Source organism: Heliangelus exortis, chromosome 19 (genome assembly GCF_036169615.1).
Source record: "Heliangelus exortis chromosome 19, bHelExo1.hap1, whole genome shotgun sequence".
Lineage (NCBI taxonomy): Eukaryota > Metazoa > Chordata > Aves > Apodiformes > Trochilidae > Heliangelus > Heliangelus exortis.
In genome coordinates this window covers 9338717-9359823 of record NC_092440.1, presented here as the reverse complement: position 1 = coordinate 9359823, position 21107 = coordinate 9338717, and the positions used below count along the sequence as shown (strand labels likewise).

General features: G+C 39.9%; 1 protein-coding gene across 2 annotated transcripts in view; it reads left to right on the top strand.

The window, feature by feature from the left end:
- The window catches only part of GLT1D1 (glycosyltransferase 1 domain containing 1), a 49144-nt gene extending 28507 nt beyond the window's left edge, over positions 1-20637 (top strand). For both annotated transcript variants that reach the window (XM_071763762.1, XM_071763763.1), the window contains exons 7-12: positions 4739-4834; positions 5898-5947; positions 10406-10449; positions 10830-10950; positions 14102-14200; positions 19216-20637. In XM_071763762.1, the coding sequence (XP_071619863.1) occupies positions 4739-4834; positions 5898-5947; positions 10406-10449; positions 10830-10950; positions 14102-14200; positions 19216-19362 (557 nt within the window). In that variant the 3' untranslated portion in view covers positions 19363-20637. The remainder of the gene's footprint in view (positions 1-4738; positions 4835-5897; positions 5948-10405; positions 10450-10829; positions 10951-14101; positions 14201-19215) is intronic.
- The last annotated feature ends 470 nt before the right edge of the window (positions 20638-21107 follow it).

The window sequence follows — 21107 nt, the reverse complement described above, 5'->3', positions numbered from 1 at the left end:
AAAGGTTAAATAAGTGGGCTAGTTTCATTATTAAGTATTATTGTAGGTAATTTCACTAGTGAAATAATTAGACTGTTATTGATGAGATTCTTGAGAGAAGTACCTTTAAATACCACAGTAATTTATTGATAAAATGCCAATTACCAAGTGTGGGGTTTCTACAAGGTAACGGCCATGTATGTGGGGTATTAACGAATTGACCATGACTCTGAAAGGTGACAAGATGATGAACAAGAACATGAGGAAGTTGGCATGTAGCAATCAACTGAATGTATCTGGTGAGACATGCTGTTCTGTATATAAACACAGTTGTTGAAGTTAAAAAAAGAGACTTTAAATAATATTGATTGTCCGGCATTTACTCTGAGCCCTCTCGCCACAACTGGCACCCAAACACAGACAAGGCCTGAGGATTGCTGAAAAAAGGTGCAGCAAAAAAAAAACCTTGGACGAGGGTAGAGAGGAGGCTGACTGAAGCAGAGCTGCCCCGGCTCTGGAGAACACACTCCACGGGATTGTGCTGCGGTGAGCCCAGATTGAGGGAAAACCTAGCTAGGTCTGAAAACCTGGGATAGGCTTCCCAGGAGGCCAGGAAGGAGATGGGGGCATTGCTGAGCAAGAGAGAACAGGCAGCAGTGAAACTCCTTCACCAAATCTTCTCCACAAGACAGATTAAGTGTGATGACCATGCTTTGGGGCAGTTACTGCTGTGGGCAAAGCAGCACAACCATTTTAAAGACAGGAATAATGTTTTTGAGATTGCACTTTGGGAAAAGGTAGGCGATACCCTCTGGGAGAAGGTCTCTAGGGGCTCAAAGGGCGCGATCAAACTGGCAAAAATGTGGCATCTGGTGATTGAGTCTTTGAAAGAATTAAACTATCAGGCAACTCTCAGCAAGACAAGAGGGCACTGTCTCAAGTTATGCCAGGGGAGTTTTAGGTTGGATATTTGAAAGAATTTCTTTACAGAGAGGGTGATCAGACATTGGAATGGGCTGCCCAGGGAAGTAGTGGATTCTCCATCCCTGGAGATATTTAAAGAGACTGGATGTGGCAGTCAGTGCCATGGTCTGGTAACCGCAGCGGTAGTGGATCAAGGGTTGGACTTGATGATCTCAGAGGTCCCTTCCAACCCAGCCGATTCTACGATTCTATGAAAAGCTAAGCAGGAAGTTGCGCAGACCGCATTTATCACCTTGGGGTCACAAAAAGCTGAGCCTGTCGGTCCTTCTCTGTTCCCGCCACCTTTGGTGCCGGGAATACCGGGAGTGCTCCGCAGGCTTCGCAGCAGCCTCAAGTGCCGCAGGCAGAGAGGAAGGCACATGAGGTGCCAGCTCCGCCTCTTCCTGTAACAGGACCCCTAGCCGACTGCTCCTCATTAAAGCCCTAAGAAGGAGCCACGGCGCAGCCCTCGGCAGCGGTGGCTCAGCCCTGAGGCAGCGAACGGGGCGGTGCAGGAGCCACCCGAGGAAGGAGGGAAGTGGGGCCAAAGGAGGTCCGGTTGCCAGGAGCCCGATAGTGCTCGTCTCCTTAAAAGGATACATCAGGGAGGCGGAGACTACGACCTGCGGGAATTCAAAGGACGCTTGGAGAAGCTGCAGCAGGGACTGCGAGGCATGCGGAGGCAGCCATCGGAACGTGACTTATGAATCAATCCCCACCTTGCCCCTCACGTTTTCTCGGAGGGTTTGGGGACCCCCCCCCCCCCCCTCTTCATTGCCTGCCTTAGCTATCGCGCCTCTGGGGAAGGGGCTGGAGGAGGGGAGGTCTCGAAAGGATCCGGACGAGGGGGGAGGGGGAAGGGGCGTGCGATGGACGGGAATTATTCGGGATGCATGTCTGCATGGTGTTATTGTACGTCAGGCATTCGCGGTTGTAACTGTAAGCCATGATCAGAGGGGGTGGCAACCTTTAGACTGGAAGGTTATTAAGGAGGCTAGACAAGCCATTCAGTCAAATGGTTGGCAGTCCCCTTATACTCAGGCCTTTGTAAAGCACCTTTTTTACTACAAATTTATTGACTGTAGGCAGTTAGCTAATACTTTGATGTCTCCATCACAGCAGCTACATTTTTTGACCACGTGGCAGAACGCGGGTTACCAGGTTGCCCTTGTTCCTCGCACTCATTGTATGGCGTGACAGCCCAAATGTTGCTTGGGGAAGGCCCCTATGCTCGTGGAGATTGGCAAACTCAGCTTGCAATAGAAGTTTTGCAGCTTTCCCAAGAGAAAGCTTAAAATGCTTTGATTTCTGTACCTAGTGAGGGTGTGAAACAAAGCTATACTTTATACTTCCTGGATTGCCAGGAAGCTGAACATGAGCCAGCAGCAGTGTGCCCAGGTGGCCAAGAAGGCCAATGGCATCCTGGCCTGTATCAGGAACAGCGTGGCCAGCAGGTCCAGGGAAGGGATTCTGCCCCTGTACTCAGTGCTGGTGAGGCCACACCTCGAGTCCTGTGTCCAGTTCTGGGCCCCTCAGTTCGGGAAGGAGATCGAGGTCCTGGAGCGGGTCCAAAGGAGGCAACTGGGCTGGTGATGGGATCCAGCACAAGTCCTACGAGGTGAGGCTGAGGGAGCTGGGGGTGTTCAGCCTGGAGAAGAGGAGTCTCAGGGGAGACCTCATCACTCTCTGCAACTCCCTGAAAGGAGGTTGGAGCCAGGTGGGGGTTGGTCTCTTTTCCCAGGCAGCTCTCAGCAAGACAAGAGGGCATGGTCTCAAGTTATGCCAGGGGAGGTTTAGGTTGGACATTAGAAAGAATTTCTTTATGGGGAGGGTGATCAGACATTGGAATGGGCTGTCCAGGGATTCTCCATCCCTGTAGATATTTAAAAAGAGACTGGATGTGGCAGTCAGTGCCATGGTCTGGTAACCGCAGCAGTAGTGGATCAAGGTTTGGACTTGATGATCTCTGAGGTCCCTTCCAACCCAGCTGATTCTATGATTCTATGAAGAATTGAATGGTCTCCACGTGAGAACAGGAAGAACTCGGTTCTCACTACTGTCTGGCCGAGTTTTCAGCATTAACTTTTAAGTTTATACCAAAATAGCCAGTGCTGAACATTGAAAGGTGGGAGTTCATAATTTAAAAGGAGTATTTGTACCATGCAGATAGTTGAATTGAAATTTTACTGAAGTTTTCCAGTACTTTGTTTTGTGTGAGTTTATGTCATGAATTGAAACCACTGCTGCCTGTCTTAAAAACAAACAGTATTAATGGCCCGCTGCACCAGAAGAATGGCTTTTTCAATCCAAATGTTTGTGTATTATAAATTAAAAATTAATTCTTGGTTCAGTAACCAGTAAAATATTACTTACCACATTTGCTGCAGCCATTCTTGACAACTCAGGCTGTTTTAGTTAAATGAAACAGACTCGATAATGAATCTTGTGACAGGGAGTTAAAAGTCCCTGAGCTGGATTTTAATTTTAAAAGCAATAGCTTGAGTGTGTAGTGAGTCTTTTGATTCTTCCCCTCCCACAAAACAGAGGTGAGATTGCAATGGTCATGTTAATCCAGATATTCCTGGTGTGTTTCTTCCAGGGCCTGGAAGTTGCACAGCACTGTGAGGGAAGTAAACTGGGACCAAGGCTGAGGGATGTTAGGTTACAAATTGCAGGAATTCAGTGGTGCTGTACAAGCAATTGAATTGTTCCTGCAACTGGTGGAGAGTGGCAGGGAAAGGGAGGAAGAGGAGGCCTCAGAGAAAGGAGCAGCTGTGTCTACCTGTTAAACTTCATCCTGTTAGATAGCATGTGTCAGCATTCCTTGCCAGGAGCCCAATAAATAGGTGAACTGAGGGAAACTGATTTGTCCAGTACAGTAAATCAAAAATGAACATTGCAACCCCTCTAATCTTTAGTAAATTATGTTGTTGTTACATGTGTTCATTCAGCAATTTTGGAATTATGCTGTTTTACCATTTTGCCAAGTTCATCACATACCGACCCTTCTCCTGAAGTATGAATGAATGAATGAACTGTGCTGTCATACAGCTAATGACAACTGCCACATCCTACATCAGATCTAATTTTCTAATCTAGCCTACAAAAATATTCTTGAGCTGTTGCTGTGTGTTTGCAAGGGATTTTCGCTGTTAAAAATTCCCACGATGAGATCTTTTTCTCAACTTTTTTTCATTTGTTTTTCTTAACACGAAGCTTAAAATAAATGCTGTGCAATAATTTAACTTCTGTTTAATTATTCTGTGGCAGTGCAGGATATTAGAGAGAGATGGGACATTTATTTGATCTTTTTAAAAAAAAAAGCCAGATCAAGAGCTCAAATCTTTACAGGCATTGATTAATGAAACCTCACAATATCATTGAAATAGGTGTTGAGTTATTTTATGGATGCAAATTTCTTCTTTTTATGTGTACAAATATTGAGAAACAGACTGGTTTGTATAGCTGCCTAGTCAGCCAAAGCTGGGTTCTGGTGTTGAAGAATACTGGCCACCAGATTTTCTCCAAATCCTGCTTGTTCACTGGCTCTAGAAATAATCTAAATATATCTAAATATATAAATAATCTAAATATATCTAAATAATATAAAATGATGTGCAGGATTAGGTTCTCCACTTAGTTGATTGGAGGTTTGATGTGAAAGGAAACAACAGTGAGATTTTTTTCCCAGTCCACCCTACTGCAGCATTTACCACTGTATGTGCTCATTCATGAAACAGTTTTGAGTGTTCAGCTTTTTATCTGCTTTCAGGCTTTCTAAAATTCTTTGTTACAGGCATTCCTCCAGATACAGACAGTTTACATATGTTTCTTTTGATATGTGGACTTCGAAGAGTTAAAGACCCTCTGTATTTAGTAGATGTATTTTCAGGTGGGTACCTCCTATTTGATTACCCTTGTTTTGTCCCTGGATTCAAATGCATTTCTTTCCAAGTTTTTAAGTTTGGCATAATCTGTGTTATTCATTGCAGAGAACTTCATCATATATTTACATTTTAAAAAAAGAAATGCTCATGAACCATTGATCTAGTCAACACATGATTTCTGTACTGCATCAGCCTGCTGAGAATAACAGAGCATTAAAAGCAAAGCAATGTTTGATGATTTTCCTTGCTGGAAAAACTGTTTTGCTGTTACATACAATATTAATGGATGACAAAATAATTCACCTACTTCAAAATAACTTTTTTATCTTGCTTTCCTGTGGCTGTAACAGTGATTTGCATGCCTGCTAATTAATATCATCGAAATTACAAGCAAATTTCACCACCTATTGTTATGCTCAACACTGTAAACTAGGCTGAAGTTTTCTCCTAGTCATGTAGCTGAATGTTTTCCCAGGTCCTGCTGTATCTGTAAAAATTTCAGGTATTCCAAGTTGTAAATTTAACCTCCACTATTCAGCTTACTTTGATAAGCCTTTACCACCTTGTGATGCTTAGTAACAAATGTGGTGGATAGCTGGTCAAATAAATGGTTTCGTTCTGTTCTGGTATTGAGAGAGCAGTAGAATGTGCATATAACTGTGTATTAATTGTAATGGCTGCAGTTAGTTCCACATGTTCTTTTACAAAGGAAAAAAATTCAAATTGTGTCAGTGGCCAAAGCCACGACATCATATAGAACATTGTTCTCTTGAGATGACTCAAATGTAACATCAGAGTTTAGTCAAATAAGCCTGGAGTCATAGGAGATTGCAGGAAGCTGAAATACTAAATACTAACATTTGGATATGCTAATAATTTGAATTCTGAGGAGTAATGGGAGGGCTGAGCATGAAATCTGGTATACATTCAGTCTTCTAAGTAGTAATACAACAGTTGTCAAGTTCCTTTCTATTCATGCAGCTGTTTCCATTCATTTCAGAGAGAGAATAAAATTAAATTTAAATTTAATAATTTTGATTAATAAGTAAGATTTTCCTCTTGTTTTAGACTGGCACAGAAAGGATCCCAGTGTCCATCTGGGCATAATTGGACCTGCAGTAAGTTGTTAATTTTTATATTTTTTTTTTTTAAATTATGTTTATTCCTAAATATTTCTGTTTGCTTGCATCTGTGATATCACAATAATTCTTTCCAAACTGAACCTAAGTCAGAGGACTTCTAATTATTCCAGAGACAAGAAAGAACAAACACAACAGTTGTAACAGCTGTACAAAACAGGTTTAAACTGTGAAAGTGATTCCAGTGCTTGGACTCTTCAAAGTTCAGAGTTTTGCTGTCAGCTGAGAGGCACCTCACTCCCCACGTGCTCTGCTTTTGCATTGCAAAAAGGAAAGCATCTAAGAGAGATTTTCTAAGAAGATATGCACTGAGGTAGCCCAGCTCCATACAGTTAGGTTTTTTATTACTTTAAACTGTTATCAGCACTAAAATAGTTAGCAGCACTAAAATAGTTTTCAGCAGCTGTAAATTTGTTTTACATATACTGATGTTTAGGAGGCTTGGGCTAGTTTTATAATGGGCATTTCCAGCTGAATTAATCATTTTATATCTAGCTCAAGCACATGACTTGATGATGCTGTGCATCTGTTATGAGAACAAAACGTTTAGTGTTTCATTTAACCACAGAAACAACTTTTGAAGATTAAAAAGGATCAAAATATTTGGATTCTAATATTGTTTTATAGTTTTGTATCTGTGGAGTAGTATAAAATCTTTTAGATGATCAGGAAGTACTAAATATGTGAACTCCTGCAAATAAAATATTAGTAATACTTATTTTGATATGGATAATTTGTAAATAAGCCTATCAAATGTTTTGAAAGAGAACACTTGCCATCTAGAATAATATTATTAGTAGATATTGTTAATTTAGGAATCTTAATACTGTGAAGGTCACATCAGAAGCTCATTATTCCTGTTCTTACATCTTTTGTTCACACAGAGGATCGATTCTTTGTTCCATTCCATTTAGACTTTGATGCCATTTCTGGTAGTCTCAATTTGTACACAATTAGCAGTTTTCAGCAGGTGCAAAATGATGTTAGGTTTTTGTCTGATGCTAGACAGCAAAGAGAGCTTCAGCTGACAAATAAAATTGGTGAAGTCTGTTTCACATTTAGAATCTGAGTTCACAAAAGCCTGGGATACAGGTACCTGAGAGGGAAGATGGGATCGAATAAAATAAATAAAATCAGAAGCTGAGTTGTTCTTACAGCTCCACATCTCAGATTAAGTTTAGAGTTGTGTAATTCCTTCCAAATGTGTTATATGCACTTCAGTAAATATTCATTTGAGATTTCATTTTTTTCTCCCTAAGCAGTGAAGATCCTTTTTAACAAATTTGCAAGTTACAACTCCTTCTAGTTGTGGAGAAAGTTTTTTGAATATGGGCTTATGAAAGTAAACAAGAAAAATGATTGAATCCTCTCATCTCCACCCCCACCTCCGATTCATTTTCACACAAGCTTGCAAACTTGCAGGAAGTCTGTTTTAAAGGAAATAATCTCTGAATGGGCAAATAAGAGCTATTTTTTATATTTTTCTGTCAGATGTTTCTTTGCCTCTCAGCAGAGTAGAACTTTCCAAATATCATATCTGGTCCTGCTAGGTGTGGTTTCTTCCTACAAGCCCACTCCCCTTTTCATGTCTCATCTGCTCTGATAGAAACTATTGATAACAAAGCAAGCTGCCTCCCTCTGATCTTTGCAAAACTGATCAGATGTGCAGCTCTCTGAAAGCTCTTCCTCTGTACGGGTGATTTTTTAATAAAAAGGTGATAGGTAACTGATTATCATATGTTACGATCCGAGTTATTATTTATATTTTGTTTGCGAGGAAATTTCAGCCACTACTCATAGACGACGCGTGAATTTACAAAAATAACCAGGCTTTATGATTTAAACAAGTTAAAAGGATTTATTTAGGATTTATACAATTAGTTACTTTGGAGAGAAGAGTCGTTAAGAAGAGGAAAGAAGGAGGGTAATTAAGATGTTATCGCCGGCCTTGGCCTCTGGCTGTAGTCGGGTGCGTAGGGTCTGTTGCTCCTGCCGCTTCTCTGTCCCGTAGCTGAAGCCGAAGTGCCGAGAGAGGGGGGGTCTAGAAGGAAGCCGCCTCGCCGCTTTCCGCTTGGGCCTTCAGAGCTGCTTCCCGCCTTTTTGCGCCGAGCTGGCTGGAGTTTGTAGTCACAGGAGCTGGCGTCCACGTCTCCTTCTGAGCTGCTGGCTCTTCTGAGCTGCTGGCAGCTTTTCGGTTCTTCTTGGGCGATTTTTATACAGGAAAAGAAAAGGGGTCCCTTTTTTGCATAAGTCCCTGATACATACAGATTTCCAGACTTCCCGGAGATGAGTCATCCTTATCTTTTAGTCTTTTTGGGTGTCCTGCTACCTTCATTGTCTCCATCACGCACCAGGAGACGACCTGATAAGCATTCTTATCTTTTAGGTGTCTGTCAGGCATATGGTGAGGTAAACATATGTTAATTGCCAAAATGTTGCAACATAGCAAGGAGAAAGAAAAAAAAGATTGATTCAAGAGATATAATTTTGTATTTTTAACGTGTTTACATCATCATATTTACCTGCTACTTTGATTGGCAACAAAATAAAATAAGACACCAAAATAAGACACTCTACCTGTAGAAGAATTGGGTAATTGGATCATGGAGACATTTTGGGCGGAAGTAAGATACTTTTCAGTAGGTTTTTCTGAGACTGTGTGAAGTTCCCAGGCATCCTGCCATAGTCACTTGGCTTTGGAAGCGTTTGCATCTTTTAAGTGAATTTCCAACTTGCTGAAGAGCTTCTTTTTTCTCACATTTCTGTTATACTGAGCCTGTGATCGGATAACTCTGCCCCCTCAAGTTCCAGGAGGATCACTTCCCTAAGTCATTGCTACACCCATCCTGAAAGTAATATTTTAACTAAATTCTCATGTTCAGGCCAGGCTTCTTGCTTATCTACCAACAGAAGAATGCAGCTAAAAGGATTCTTCTCTTTACAAGACATATGGCAATTTCCTGGCTTCCACAGAAGTAGATGGGATAGAAATTAGTATTTTACAAATTTTATGAGTCACAGACTGTCATTTTTCTCCTCCTTCTAAAGGTAGAAGAGCAGAGGACCATTTCCCACTGCTCATGACATCACTTGCAAGCACTCAACTGATTTTAATGGAAAGAGAGTATAGTGCTTCATGAGAGGAAATGAGCATCAAAAAGTTGGGAAAAAACTTTGAAAAGCTATTTATAGAGAAATACCAATTGGGAAGTTCAGTATGGAATGAATCTGTGACATGAGACACTGGCTTAGTGTATGGGTTTGTATTGTCCTCTGTCCACAGTATCAGGGAGTGCTTCAGGAAAGGGCACATGATTTCCCTTCCTGCTGTTACCAAAAATACTTTATTAAGCAGTTATTTCTTTCATTCAGTAGGAATTAATTCCCTAGTGCAAAAGTGATTCTTTATGAAGCCTTGCTTTCATGAAATAATTAATCTTGCATTCATAGTACACAATCATAGTTTCAAAATAAATTATTTTTCCTAGTTTTCTTAAGTGCTTTGAGCGTTCTCTATCTCATAATGAGAGAAAACCCCCTACAAATAATATTAAGGTATGTTAAAAAACAAGCCTTGTTGTTCCCAGTACTGCTGCTTGTTGTGCAAGCTGTCATAAATTAATCTAATACAGTCAGTCAGTGTTAATAAAAACAGTCTAGTTCTGTTCTTCATGTCTACTTAAGGATTTGCAAGTTGTTTATTTTTTTAATCATGTTAGATGCAAATAGCAGACATAGTTAAGCTTTGTAAATAAACTTACCCAGCTTAGATAACTTTTTAATAACTCTAGCAGCATTCCTTCGTGTTAGAATGTTGTTTTTAGGGAACTGTTTCTGACTGCATACCATCTCACTATCTCAGTTTACCTGCAGATTCTTTTTCCTGTGTTAACCTAAATCCTGGGAAGTTCCTTTTCCTTCTTCACATTGCTTACTCCATCCCTAAAGGACCAGAGAATTGCTTGGCATGTCAGTGCATTGTTCCTCACTTAGACAGCAAGTTGTCAACTCGGTCATTTGAGTCATGTTAGCCTTGGCTGAGCCTTCTGAAAACAGTCACTCATCTTAAATAAATCTAAGGCCTAATTAGGCCTTGGAGCCAGAGGGATGTCAGGGGAGAGGAAATGGAACCTCCCCTTCTGACAGCAGCCCAAAGCTACTCAGCAGCAGAGGAGCCCCTTAAAGGTTTAGAGTGGAGCAGTCAGTTCACACTCAGGCCCAGCTGGGGATTCTGAGTGTCAATCACTCTTTGGAGCATTTGTCTGAAGAGTCAAATGCAATCTCCAAGTGACAGATCTGCAGTGTGATTTTAGAGCTCAGCACATCCATGCATTTAAATATTTTAGCAAAAATGTAATTTTTTTTTTTTTCCCCTCCTCTGGGTGTTTCAGACGTGCTAAAGCAGAGCCTTATACCTATGTCTATGTTCCTTTCTAGGTTGATCCACTTTTTACAAGTGAAATTAAAGAAAAAGTTAAAAGGTAAGAAGTTAAGGTTTTTATCTGAACATACACAGCAGCCTTGCAGTCAGCATCTCCTGCAGTTCACCACTCCATTTCCCTAAGTATTTAACCTGTGTTTTACATAAATCTCTGTGTGCATCCTCCCCATATTACACAGTCTTTAAGGGAAAACTTCACCCTCATCCACCATACAACAGGGAATTGGCAGATAGTGGTGTGTACTGTGTTGAGTTTATAACTGCATTTATAGTTAGAAAACTAAGGAAAACACAAGGAATTGTTAGCATCAGCCCCATGCCAGAATTGCTTTGACCACTTTCCAGCATTGCCCTGTTTTAGGAGGAATTGTTAGAGCATGTTTTTCAGAGGGGTCCTAGTTGTGTGATTTTTATTTTTAGGTCACCCGGCGTACATTTGTTACAGGAGATGCCACAAGGTGATCTTCATGCTGCTATGAAAAGGTGCTTTGCTGTGGTGAACAGCTCCATTTCAGAGGGGATGTCTGCTGCAATCCTGGAGGTAATTTCATTTTACCAGTAAGTTTTCCAGTGAATCTGAAATCATCCTTTATTGCTGGAGATGTAAACCAACATTTTATCTCCATGTTTCAAAGCTAGTGAAGACAAATCTAAACCACTTCTTTTTGCAAGTGTTAGAAATTAATGTTTTCTTCCCTTGAACTGACAGTCTTTTATGCTTTGTCTATTTATTTTTTAAAGGACAGTAACTTTATCAGTCCCGTTAAATTAATAAAACACCCGAGATACAAAAATCATTCTGATTTACTGGGGTCGTCATTATTCTTAATTCTTAATGCACTTCCTTATAAAGTTACTAGAATAGACTTTCATTTATTTTTGCATCCTTTCAAAGAGCAATCTAAGACCTGCATTTGTTTATTTAATTCTGAAATGACTAATGAATTAACAACAGTTATTTTTTTGCCATTAGTATTGAAAATTAATAACTAGGTTTATTTCATAGCTGTCAAAGCAGGGCACTGCTGGGTATCAAATGCTTTCTAGGTAAAAAATAAATACACCTAAAGTTCTTTTGGCAGACTTTTTTTACTATTCTGTTTGTGGTATTTTTGCTAAGTATTGCTTCTTGATGATTTCAGCAGATCACAGAAACATATCTATTAATGAATCTCCTGTTTCTAATGAGTAATTGCATGCATTTCTAGCATGCTTTTCTTCCACACAACTGAAAGTCCTTCATAAGTAAAAAGTGAGCACTGTAGGAATTACAAAAATTAGAGGATGGTGAGATAGCAAATGTGTTTCCTTTCTAAAATGCCAGTGCTCAGAGGCAGAAGCAGATGCTGTTTCACAGCAACAGTACTCAATAAAGAACAATTGCTACAGACTGTGACATTTCCAGACTTATCAGGCCAGATAAATTTTGAATGTTCAGTAGTTGAGATGAAATGGAGTTTACCAGTACTGCAGACAGTCACTCAGACAAGTAAAAGTTAAGTAACTGTCACCTCCTCCTCACCAGCCCCACATTCCCTTCAGGACTGCTCACATACCAGTTGACCAAAAATCAATCTAATTTATATCCTGAGAATGTCAGTGAGTTAGGAGGGAGAGGAAGTAAACCAAGAAAGACTGTTAGGAGACACAGCATCTGCAACAGAAGTGCAAGTGTGCTCAGCCTGATACAAATTATTATGCAAACTCAGGAATGACAGGAAAACTGGTATAGTTTTACCGATTTTTTATTTTTTTTATTTTTTAACGAAGAAAAAAAAAGGAAGATGGTGCAACTCTGTTCTGCTGTAGGGCAAAATCCAGTCTTAGACAGGTGAAGTACAAGCCTAGTATTCTGGAATATAAACCTTAGCAGACTATAATAATAAAAAATAAAGAGATATTGTATACAGTAAAATTTAATAGGGAGTAACAAAAAGATGGTTGGGCTAGGAGGAAGAAGATGAAGGACAATTCAGAAGGGTAAATAATGAATAAAAGCTGCATTTACTCTGTAAATTTTCACACTGCTGGTTAGAAATGCTTGTCGTGTAACATCCTTCCAAAGCTGAAATTTACACCCTGCATCTTTCTGAAATATCATTAAAACACTTTGCAGTCAGACTAATCTAAGAAAACAGATGGCCAATGGACTTCAATGCTATTTTATGCTTTTATTTGTGGAACTAGGTCAGTAAATTATACATATTTTGAACAATGCAAATGACTTTTTACTGCCTAAAAATAGACTAAGTATCTAAATTAAATTCTAAGCCACTTCATGCAGTAATTATTTACAGCCCAATCCATTTGTTTAAGCCTAGCTGGTATAAAGGCAGCCCCTCATCTTATGTATTTGGCCATCTGTTCTGTTTTTCAGCAACTATAATTCATTGGTACCTATGAGTTTGGGGACCTGAAGGTTTTCTTATGTAGCTGTTACTGCCCTGCAACTATATGAACAAATATATTTCCCTTTAGAGTTCAGAAATTATGGAAAATCAAATGTAGACTTAATGATCAACTTCAATGAATGATCCACTATATAGAAAGCAGAAATAGAACTGATTGAACACAAAAAAATGAGCCTTTTTTTTTTTTTTTTTTTTTTTTTAATGGTGCTCTGTACCTTGAACACCATTATGTTTGGAAACCAGCTAGACCTGAAATACTCTACGAAGCCCTTGATTTTCAATTTAGAAGTTCAAGTAAAATATTTTCATTCCCTGCTCATTGAAGATGTTTGAATGAGGTCCCAAGAGCCAGCAAACTGAACAAGGAAACTGAAGGACAAGTCTGTCAACAAGAATGTCTGAAAAAGAGCTGAATTAGCAATTCTGTCTGACTTGAAGATGTTGAGGCTCTGATGTGCGGGTTAGGGCTCTGCTTGGGCAATGAGAGCCCAAAGCAGCTTCCTCAAGCTGCAGATTCCAAGTCTGCCTGGCAGAGCAGTGCACCAGCATCTCATTTCTTGGGTGAACTCTCAAGTTCTGTGAATGTTGCTGTAACAACAGGTAACAGTCACTGGAGATTAAGAAACTACCTCATATTGGTTTTGTTCCACAGTGAAGTCAGAAAAAATTACAAAATAATTTGTGGATGACCAATCACTCACCAAAACGACTCTGTCTGTATCCCAACAACTAAGATAATCTGCTCTGTGTTTGATATTTCCTATTTATTTACACTGCTTTGTGTTCACTCCTTTAATCTATTTGTCTGAGTTACCTCCAACTGAGCCAGTAGTTTCTGATACCTGTAGAGCAGGTTGTTTCATTAAGGGTTACTGTTATTTCTATTATTTCTATACTATTATTACCATTATTATATATATTATTATATAATGTATATAATATATAATTATAATATAATATATAATATATATTTTACATATATATTATATTATTATATATCTGTAGTAGTGAATTCAACAGCATTTCTCTTGTGTATTTTAAGGTATTAAGAGATGTTGCTAAGTGCAGGCACTGTTCAAAACATTACTTGGTTCTGTACTTCATCACCCAGAGTATTTTTCTCTTCAGGTTTGCCAGAACTACAAAAAAAAACCTTGGTTGGAGAGATGGGAAAGAAATTTGGTTTGTTGTTTCTGCTTTTCATTGTTAGATTGTTGCCATGAAGATGTTAAAATCCCTTGACCTGAATTAATAAATTGCTGTTTCTGTACATTCCTCTAGGCAATGGATTTAGATATTCCAGTGCTGGCAAGGAACATTCCTGGGAATGCAGCAATAATACAGCATAAGGAAACAGGATTGCTATTTTCAGATCCCCAGGTAAGAAAACAAAAACTCCTCAGAGCTTTCCCTAGAATCAAGGAAGCTTTGGTCCATTACACGCTGGTGCCTCTCTGCACTTTTCCTCCTAACCCTGGCTGTTCAGCCTCCCTTTGCCGCAGCTCTGCTCTCACGCTGCAGCTCCCAGAGCACTTCCCAGGTGGCTCCATTGCTGAACGCTGCCCCGGCCCCCGCTGCTTCCCAGCCCGGAGCTTCCTGAGCCTCGGGGTCTCACCCTGAGCCCCCCCCCCCCCCCCCCCCCCCCCCCCCCGGGCTGCTCAGCCCCAGCGAGCTCTGGGTGTGACACTGCCCTGACCCGCTCACAGCAGAACCGGCACTGCCCGGCCCTGCCGAGCGCTGACATCGGAACCAGAACCGGTACTGGCACTGCGGCTGCTGAGCAAAACCCTTGCCAGTAACTGATGCAAATACTCAGAGAAAAACAGTTAATGTAAAAGTGAAAGGTCTGAAATAAATACTTTATCATTGGTAGTACAGCATTTGTGCTGTCACGGTTTAACACTGGCCGGGCAATTAAACCGAGTAACAGACACTCTCTCTTAATCTCTCTCTCCTCCCTGATAAGAAAGGAGAGAGAATAAGGGAGAGAGACTTATGGGTTGGAAACTAAACTACACAACTTTAATGAAACAGTAAAGATAAATAGGAAAAATTACTAAATATATATAAATATACAGGAAAATGGATACCACATTCCTCCCCCCTTTCCCCCAATAGCTCTCATGTCACCACGGAGGCTGCAGGGCAGCCCTGGGAAAGTCCTGGACTCCTGGAGTTGGCAGCAGTTGGGAACTGGAGGCAGGAACACACAGATAAGGGCTGGCATGGATCAGGACCACAGGCAGATGAATGGACGGGATCCTTCCAGGATGCAGGGTGAAGGAAAAAGAAGTAGGAAAGGCAGGAAGGGCAGGCAGCCGGAAGCTGGAGGCAGGAAATCGATGGCTTGGCCCTCGTGATCCCTCAAATTTATACTGAGGATGACGTATATGGGATGGAATACTCTGTTTGGTCAGTTCTGGCATCTATCTTGTCCATTCCTCCCCAAAGGAGGGCTGCAGGTGGGACCTTTTATGTTTTCTTCAGAGCTGAGCAGTGTCCTTGGCTCTGCATACCAGTCTCTAGCAGTAACTATAAACATCAAGTGTTATCAGTCCTAGAAACACACACTGTCTGAGAAACTTGCTGTTAATTTCAGCAAGTGCAACTACTTACAAGAGACTTAGCTAAAAGCAAAAGTACAAGACAGAAAATCACCCTTATCCTGGCCCAACCCAGGACAGTGCACATTTTAAAATCATTGTTTGATCCTTCAATTTACAAGTTTATGGAATATTTGACACTGGGGTAATGGAAGTTGAAATAAAAAAAAGAATAAGAAAAAGAAGAGCCAGCAGCTTTTGCACAACAAATAACAAAATCTTGCTGAAAAAGGAAGACACAGGGAGTTATGCAGCATCCTAAGTTTTGAAATTTCATGTTTATCATCTCTCAGAAGGAGATGTGAGATTTAGCTCACAGAAGGAGCTAAATAAACAGAAGGAAGTAAATAAAACTTCAAAGGCAATAAGAGAGTGCCCAAGCATAACCAGAGTTTGAGGCAGAGCTGGGCCTGGGATAATGCTGTGAGCAGAGAGCTGCTGAAGTGGTAGGAGGGAAAGAGCTGAGCAGAGGCAGCAACCCAGTGAAGGTGCAGTGCCATTTCTGCCAGGGCTTTAAGCCAGAATACAGCCAAAGTTTTTAGCTCATTGAACCTCACACTGAACAGACTAATTTACAATTTTTGGCAGTACCAGCAGTTTGCTGTTTCTGCTCCCCTAGAAATCCTGGCTCATTGCCCTCTGAAGTGCACAGGTGTGCCAGCAAACTTCTGAGCGTTGCCTGCTTGAAGTAGATCTGTCACTATTCTGAATTTACAGCTGGCATTTGCCTTCCCTGGAGGAATTCTCTGTTGCTTAAGAATCATGTTTTTTTACCTGCTGAAGCTGATATGAAATGGTTTAATTGCACACTTACTTTCACTATATAAATAATATATTAACTACGCATCTTATTTTCATTATGCCTGAGCTGAAGCACCAGTTTAGTTCTTGTGGTAACTGAAGGAATATTCCTTTTTACTCAGTGCACTCATTTTCTAGCTTTATCTCCCAAGTAAATGTATTTCTGGGTCTCAAAACGATTTTACCAACTTTCTTTTAAGTACTAAATTGAGAAGCTAACATTTTCTTTGGAGATGATTGGTCAGTTTACAAGGATAAAAATGTGTAATGCATGCTGAAAAATTCCTTTGTTTTAAGTGAAGTACTACCCATAAAAGGGAGACGCGTAGTATCAGTTCTCAGTGTACACAAGATGATCTTCTGCCCTCTTTTTCCTGCATTTTGTATAGTAATTATAAAAAGTAAAAGTAAAAAAGTAGAAAAAAAGCAAAAAAAGCAAAAACGTAAAAGGCTTATTAGAAATGTGTCCCCTAAGCACTGTTAGCATACATATCACCTTCTTCCTTTTAGCTGCTGAAGTGCTAAATCCTTATGTTCAATAATTGAAAAATATTTTGTGAATTTTGCCCATCTTTCACCAAAACCGAAACTTACTTTGCATCCCCAATTAAATGTGGGAGTGCACAAATACAGCACAAGAGCAGATAAAGAGACATGTTGGCACACTAAGTGGTTTGAATATGGTAGGCTTCTAGAAAAGAGAAATTAAATGCTCCATTTTCTGAAAGAGAAATTGAATGCATTCTGAAAGTGGGAGCCCAGGCTTCAGAAATCACAACTGGAATGTGTGTCAGTTGGAGTTGAGGGAGACACCTGGAAAATGAAGTTATTGCTATCCAAAGCTGAGTATCCAAAACTGAAAATAAGCTAAGCCAGCGGCTTGAAGGGTAGGAGGCAAAACCCAGATAAGTCAGAGTGAATCTCCCCACCCATGGGCTTCCAGTCAGATTGTAAGTGACTTGTCTGTGGTCACATTTCATTAGTAGATGAAGTAGGGGTAAAAGCTGAGAAGTCCTTATTCTCTGTCTCCTGGTATTTTCCATTTGCCATTTCTCCCTCCTGAACTTTCTTCACTTTTATGCTTTGGACTCAGTTTGGCATTTACCTGAAATTATCCCCAGTGTTAAGTATTGTAACTGTGAATAAGGATCTCATTTCTTCTGTCATTTACATGCTTCCAAGTTTTTGTCCTCTATATCCACATTTTAAAAGAATACTAATGGGACTACCTGTCAAGAAATGTTACATTGCTGCTTCTGTTCTTAAGGTAATTTACGTAAATTATTTTTAAACATTACTTTAAATAAAATCCTCCATAGGAGCATAAAATTAAAGTTGGAATGTTGTTCAGTGTGAACAGTATTTATTACTGTGATTATACAGGCAATTGGATAAAGCCAGCATAAGTCATGTAAGTCTTCCCCACTTCCCCTGCTCTGTGTTCTTGGCAGATCCAAAGGAAAAGAACTTAGGGTTGGTCTTTAGGGTTGGTCTCACAAGCAGTCAGCAAAAAGCCTCTTCACACCAAGAGTCCCAAGTAAGGAACTGAATACATTAATTAAATTAGCACATACCTGGATGCAAGGATGTGGATGGAAAGCAGGCTGGGTACAAAGATCTTGGCTGTGTGGACAGGGCAAAAATTACAAGCAGTACTGACTTCATGTAAAATAATAATAATCATAACAACAACAACAACAATCGCATATGAAAATCACCTTACTCTGTTACCTACTCACCAACCTTTCCAACAGAACTAATGTGCATGTCTGCTGATCTGAATTTCATGGCACATATTGATAGTTAGTCTTGTCAGTGAGAGTCAAAGCAGGGATTATAAAATGTTCAATGGGATTTCATATCCCAGTGTTTCCCAGGGGTCATTTTATAGTCATGTATTTTGCATGCCCATCACGTGCCCTACAACAACAACACTGATTCTGGGGTAACCAAAGGTTTTATATCTGTGTATGTATTTATATACACTGTGTATGTATTTATATACACTGTGTACTTAGGTTTTCAAATATAGTTTGCTAGTTAACCCAGTGTCTGATCTTATTTGCGGTATTTCCTTTTGTAGCTGACAGGTGGTGTAAATTATGTATCTTCTGCCATCCTTCTTGTTCCCTGTGCACAGATCTTCAGCACTAGTTGGGTAGTAATGTATTATATTAATTTTCCATTGACACAGTAGCTGAGCTGAACCAAGACGCTATTTTGCAAAGATATGAGAACATTTGCAATCAAGCTGAAGTACTGGAAGTTGTAGCTTGATAGAAAATTAGACCAGCTACTCAGAATAGATTAGTTCAGACATCAAATCTCCTTTCACACATTTGAAGTTCACCATTTTTCTTCCCTAGAAATAAATTAGAGTGGCAGAGGAGCAGGCAAAGGAAGAGTTGTAATAGCCAAGATCTAGCATTTTGCCCAGAGAAGTTAAAATAAATACTTACATGTCTTCTTTGCAGAACTTTGGGTGAACACTGCTGTAGCTGTAACTGCTCAGGCACAACTGCTCCAGAAGGGCTTGTTGCTGGCTGTCTCCTCTTTATATTCTGACTATATTTATGCACTGAGTTTTTTAGTCTCACCAGAAGTTTAACTCAAGATGTTACAATAGCAATGAGATGTAAGTTTAGCTCATCTGAGATCCAGCATCTGATGCAGGAGAGAAGGTGAATTATTTAATTTGTAGCCTGCCTGGTTTTCTAACACTTGGGTAGGCAGACAATTTTTGTGTCATTTAATTTGTTGATTATATTTTTCTTAACACTCTGGGGGTTGGGCTGCATAAAAGGCTGTATTGGATAATTATTTATCATATAATAATAAACTACAGTACTTGACCTTGAAACATTACTTTTAACAACTTTGTATATTGGCTCGCAGTTGAAGTGTTTTTACCAAAATCAAGGGTATAAGCCATTTCAGTATCATTAGAACTTCCTGGAAATTTTAACGCATTATTTCCTTTATCTTTTTTAGGAGTTTGTTGTACTATCTAAGAGTTTGATGAATGACCCCATTATGGAAAGAGAAATTGTAACAAGGGCCAAAGACTATGTGAAGAAACACCATTCATGGGAAAGTGAAAGAAAAGTCTATCAGATTCTCATCCTCAGACTCCAGTGAACTGCAAGACCACAGCTGATACACAGCCCAGCAGTATGTGTAGAGCACTTCAATAATGGCTATGTAATTACATTTGTGTTTTGTTTTACAAAACAGGGACAGTCAGATATACGTTATTATTCTATTTAAACATACCAGTAGCACAGAAGTTGCTACTACAAACTGTCAGATTTATCTAATTCAGCACACTGCCTCTTGTGGACCAATTCATCACAGACTGCTATCTTTTTGTGACACCACACAGGAGAAATACATTCCTCGAGCAGACACAAAATCTTTGTTGTTGTAAGACCACAAAGAGAGGACTTCTTGCACACAGTGGAGTGCTCCACCACAGGGAGCTTTTATCAGATGTTCTGATCCTGTTGCATCCCAACCAAACTGCAGCAGCAGTTTTCTTTCCAGTTACCCTAATCTGGATGTATTCAGGTACATGGGACCCACACTTATATGTTCATAAAGCCACCATAAGTTATATAAAAAGAGTACAAATTTATGGGAAGATTAATTGAGACTGAAACATCAACATATGTAGTGTGTAATGATCAGGGGGCCAAATGCAAGCAGTGTGTTGATGCTTGGAGAAAGTAAGGAGTATAAGTTCATGGGGTTTTTTTCTGCTAAGTACCTGAATTCCTTGCAGATAAACTGATATTCCAAACAGTCCTATCCCTGCTTCTTGTCTGCCCTGGAAGTGGAGTAGGAAGGTTGGCACATCACCTGGCAGCCTCACATGGCTCAGAACTGCAGAGTGCTGCACTCAGCAGCAAGATGCTTTGTTATGTAAACTACCTCTTAGGTCTCCAGTTTCCTTGGTACCTCTGTAACATACTTGTTTACTAAAAGATTTATGAGACCTCTTAAAAGGGAGAAAGGGGAGGCAATTTTCAAGGTATTTTCAATTTACTGTGTATTTTGGTGCTGTTCTCATTTGTGGCTTGCAGGCTGTTTTAACATGAGACTTAACCTGTGCTTGAAGTCCATGCTAATCATTCCTGCCAGCTCATTGATTATGGACACATCTTCAAATCCCTAATTGGTCATCAAAGGACTTAAATTAGTATAAAAAAGAGAGTCATATATTTAATGGAAAACTGCTTTGTGTAGGCTTGATCCTGTCCTTATGAGAACCAGTGAGAAGTTTGCCATTGATCTGAATTGCTGTTGTGTCAGAATTGACTTTGTAATAATGAAGTTCAGTGTGTATTTTCAGCTTTACTCTCTATTTTTGATGTTTTCCAATGGCTGGGGTATTAAACAAGAAAGTTTCAAATCAACATCTATCACTGAACCTGCAGTTACCACTCTAAACCTGAAACAGAACCAACCTCTTGGGTTTTCCTTGGATGTGACCATTACCACGGAGCAGTGAGGCCTCTCATGGGATTGCAGTGTCTCTACTGGCCACAGCAAAGCATCTACTCAAAGAGGGACACCAACAACATAAATTTCAATATGATGTAAGTGGGATGGAATCTCTATAAGCAGTTTTGTAAAAAAAGACCATTTACAGCTAACTGAGCCAACTGCAGGGAGTCTTGTGGCTCTCAAAACATCTCAGACATCTTCTCTCTAGTACATTTCTCATAATCTCCTTGCTTAGCTTTGATCCATCCTCATTCCTCCACTCCCCTTCCTTTAGTATCAGTTGTCTTCTGAGAAATACAGATTATTAAAACAAATAAACAAAACCATAATGTGGGATAGAACTTTAAGCATTGAGCTAATGGTAAATGATTAGTAAT